General features: G+C 39.0%; 1 protein-coding gene across 1 annotated transcript; it reads left to right on the plus strand.

Annotated features, from left to right (window-relative positions):
* The first annotated feature begins 421 nt into the window (after positions 1 to 421).
* On the plus strand, positions 422 to 2,371 carry LOC140840836 (uncharacterized). The gene is made up of 3 exons (XM_073208001.1): positions 422 to 658; positions 833 to 1,316; positions 1,458 to 2,371. Exons 1-3 carry the CDS (start codon positions 422 to 424, stop codon positions 2,369 to 2,371), a joined length of 1,635 nt encoding a protein of 544 aa, XP_073064102.1.
* Positions 2,372 to 4,522: the final 2,151 nt, after the last annotated feature.

The raw sequence follows: 4,522 nt of genomic DNA on the forward strand, positions 1-4,522 counted from the left end.
AAACAAACAAAACTGATTATTGATTTTTTCTAGATAAAGTCTTGGCTATTTTAATTACAAGAATTGATATACATTTTTATACACACTCCTCGTGGGATCGACACTTGTACTCAAAAGTACATTTTACCATAACTTGACATCGTGCGCTTGCGAGCAGTTAAGAAAACGCGCAACAAGTTTTTGGCGCCGTTGCCGGGGAGTGTCAAATTTGAATTTATATCAGTATTGTTACCAATTAGTCTAGATTTTAATTTAGAGCTTTTATCTTTCTTTTATCTTTTATTGATTAAGCGTTTTATTTTTTCTTCCTGTTTGACAGTGTATGCTAAGATCGCAAAACTCAGACTTGCTTATTTTTTATCCGGAGATCGAAAAGACTGCGAGAAGATTAAGAAAAGCAAGAAGAGAGGAGATTCAAGCAATGGCTGAGAACAGAGAAAATGACAGACGCGACCAACCAGAGGCGATTCCTATAAGAGATCACTTCCGACCAGTGATCGGCAATCATTACTCTGGGATTGCAAGAGGAACAATCAACGCCAATAATTTCGAATTGAAGCCCGCTCTAATCAATATGGTTCAGCAAAACCAGTTTGCTGGAACAGCCACATCTGATCTTCATGTTCACCTGAGAACTTTCTTGGAGATAACGGACACGGTAAAGATTAATAATGTTTCTGATGATATTATTAGACTGCGTTTGTTTCCGTTTTCTCTCAGGGATCAAGCACGAGGATGGCTACAATCGCTTCCCTTGGGAAGCATCACGACATGGCATGAGCTAGCCACGAAATTTTTAGCGAAATACTTTCCCCCTGCAAAATCTGCCCAGTTCAATATTGAGATCAGCACGTTTAGGCAGACTGAATTCGAGCAATTGTATGAAGCATGGGAAAGATACAAGGAGCTGTTAAGAAAGTGCCCAAACCATGGCTTCGAAGACTGGGTGCAGATTGAGTTATTCTACAACGGTCTAAATGGGCAAACAAGAGGAACAGTGGATGCTGCAGCTGGTGGCACGATCTTTGCCAAATCTCCTGAGCAAGCTTATGACTTGCTCGAACAGATGACGATAAACAGCTACCAGTGGCCGTCGGAAAGGGCAGGAGTAAAAAGGACAGCTGGAGTTTATGCGGTGGATCCTATTACGTCACTCACTGCGCAGGTATCTGCATTGACCACTCAAATAGCCGCGATGAATAAGGTGGGTACATCAAACACCGAAGGACCACCGGTTGTTGTTGAAGAATCACAGTTTCCTGAAGAAGTCCAATACATCAACAACAAGAACTTTGGAGGCTTTGGCGGATATCGAGGTAACCCTCCCCCTAATACTTATCATCCTGGGTTGAGAAACCATGAAAATTTTTCTTATGCAAACAATAAAAATGTGTTGAACCCTCCACCGGGGTTCAATACATCAAATGGGGAAGGGAAGCCATCATTTGAGGATCTAGTGGGGACATTTGTTGTTGAATCTGGTAAGATGATGTCTAGAACTGAGTCTAGACTCGACAACCTTGAGACACATATGGCGAGTATTGGTGCTACTTTGAAAATCCTGGAGTCGCAAGTTGGGCAAATAACGAAGCAACTCACATCTCAACCATCAGGTGCAGTGCAAAAGAATGCAGACCCAAATCTGAGAGAGGTGAATGCTATTTTTATGCAGCATGAGGAGATTGGAGTGGTAGGCAAAGAAAAGAAAGTTGATCAGCCGCCTCCAAGCAAAAGGAGCCGAGGTAAGAAAGGTAAGAGTTATGATTTTGATCAATGCGTTGATATTTCTTTACTTCCCTACCTCCAAAGATTTTTACAATTGAAGGCTGAGTTTCAAAAGAAAAAAGGTCTTGAAGATCTCAAGAACCTACACTCTAACATTCAATTTGCAGAGCAGGAAGAGGTGGCATTTACTGGAGGAGATGATAAGGGCAGGAAAGGAAATCTTCCTCAGAAGCTACAAGACCCCGGGGAATTTGTTGTACCATGTGAAATTGGAAGTCAATCAGAGGAAAATGCTATCTGTGATTCAGGAGCGAGCGTGAATATAATGCCAAGTTTCCTTTACGAGAAACTTGGATTGAGCAGGATAAAGCCCACAGGACTAAGCTTGCAAATGGCAGATAAATCGGTCAGGACACCGCTGGGTGTTGTGGAAGATGTTGAACTTAAGATTGATAAAATAAGGCTTCTAGCAGATTTTGTGGTACTTGATAGTGAGAACAGTCAGAACGTTCATGTCATTCTAGGACGACCATTATTGGCTGCTGTTGGAGCTATTATTGACGTGAAACGAGGAAAGATGACCATGGAAGTTGAAGGTCAAATGGTGGAAATAAAGGCATCCAAGATATCATACGATCCACCATGAACAAGATTGGTATAGTCGGGCTGATGACGTTAAACCAAGCGTTGTGTGGGAGGCAATCCACAATTTATTTTCTTTAGCATTCATTTTGTTTTTATTATTTTATTTTATTTTACGTCCTTAGTTGTTAATTTTACCCACCACCAGATCTATCACCGCCGCAGCCCATGGAAATGGATGACTCAGATGCTGCGGACAACAACTCGAGCGCCCGAGTTTTGACACTCGTGCGCGAGGTATGTGTTGTCGTGTTCTTTATTTCTATACATCGAGGACAATGCATACTTTAAGTTTGGGGGAGGGTAAAATTGCGTTGCTCGTTGCTTGTTAGAAGTTTTAGAATTTTTCTGCAATTTTTTTTTTAATTTTTTTGTTTTATCGATCAGTAGTTAGTTTGATTTTTTTATTTATTGCATGCTAGATTTGATAGGTAGAGTCATGGATAAGAAAAATGTGTGGCCGATGATGAAAATTGAATTGTGGTCCTGAAGTTTATATGTGTTTATGATAACCTAGGAGTCACAGATATTTTGCACTGTTGTGTTTGTTGATACTATTGTTGCTTAGAGACAAGTTGCATGCCTATGATGCTAAATAGATGAGGGAGACCCGATTCTTGGTAAAACTTGCATGATATTGATTGACACTTTTGCAGACTTAGAAATGATCTAGGCAGTCTTTCATAACATCCTTGGGCCTGTGTTCTTTGTTTACTGTCAATTGTAGCCCTTTGAGCTTAAAAGTTAATTGAGATGCTCACTTTTTCTTCGTGCACCTATTTCATATATCATTTTGATTGAAAATTGCATGTGACTAGTTTGTATGGGATGATTAATAGATTGACGGTAATCTAGAACTTGTTTGAGCACTTTTTGAGGCGAAATACGGATAATATGTGACATAGGAATGATTTAGGCGATCTTTGAAACCGTTGAGCCTTCGAGCCTACCAAATGAACATGGAATATCCCTAGTGTCCCAATTTGAGCTTACTAAAAATCAAGTGGTGTGTGTCAATGACATACAATTAGCCCCCACTTGTATCTATTCTACATCCCACAACAACTACCTAATGAAGCCGATACACTTATTTTCCTACCTGATTTTGAGAGAAATAAATTCATTGGTGGTGTAGTGATTCAAAAGTTCCTTGAAAAAAAAAATAAATATATTGAAGTGTGCAAAGAGGGAGTTGAAAATAGACAAAAAGAAGGAGAAAAAGCTCAATCAAAAAAAAAAATGTGAATCAAAAGTGGTGAAAAAGAAAATAAATGGGAAATGAAGGATGTGAATGAAAAGAAAACAATAAGTGGATGATGGATGAAAAGAGAATGTAAAAGAGTGAAACTGATGAAGATTTGATTATTTCTCTCAAATTTTGAATTCCATACCTTTTATTGTAGCCGTGAGCCGTGGCCTAACATTACAAGCCTACAAGACCTATTAACCTTGTCACATTTATCCAATATACTAGTGGAGAAAAGCTGTTCAAGTCAAGCCTATGGATACCTGAAAAACATTGTCATCAAGTTAAACTTTAGTCACTTGCATGCGAGCATCTCAATGTGTGAATTCTTCTTTGGTTTACGTTTTGCTGAATATCTATTGAGCCAATTAATCACCGATAAAGTCATTTGTGATCTATGAATGTGAAATTGTATTTTAATGAATTGTGAGTTGCACCGAGCTGATGATCTCTTGAGTCTGTAAGTCGAATGGGTATAACAACTCTATGTGAGCATTCGATGGGGTAAACGAACATGGACATATCACACACACACGTGACTCTTGGGAAATTGTGAATTACATTAAATAGATAAAATCTGAGGCCAATATCACTTCTTGCGAATCCATGACTGTTAAGAGTTTCATTATTTATTAATTGACTTCTTGTTTTTATTTTATTTTGCTCGGGACTAGCAAAAGTTCAAGTTTGGGGGGTTTGATAAGTGCAAGATTTGCACTTAATTTATATTTAAATCCATTTTGAATTATGCTTGTTTCGAACAGAATTATGCATTTTTGGTTTGTTTTGATTGTCTTTTCAGGAATGGAGAAAATAGCGGACACAAAGCCAAGTAGAGTCAAGAAAACATGGTGCCATGAAATCCTCGGACAGAACCTTGTGCGCGCCCGCGCAAGTTCACGCGCAGCT

Source organism: Primulina eburnea, chromosome 9 (assembly GCF_022965805.1).
Source record: "Primulina eburnea isolate SZY01 chromosome 9, ASM2296580v1, whole genome shotgun sequence".
Classification (NCBI taxonomy): domain Eukaryota; kingdom Viridiplantae; phylum Streptophyta; class Magnoliopsida; order Lamiales; family Gesneriaceae; genus Primulina; species Primulina eburnea.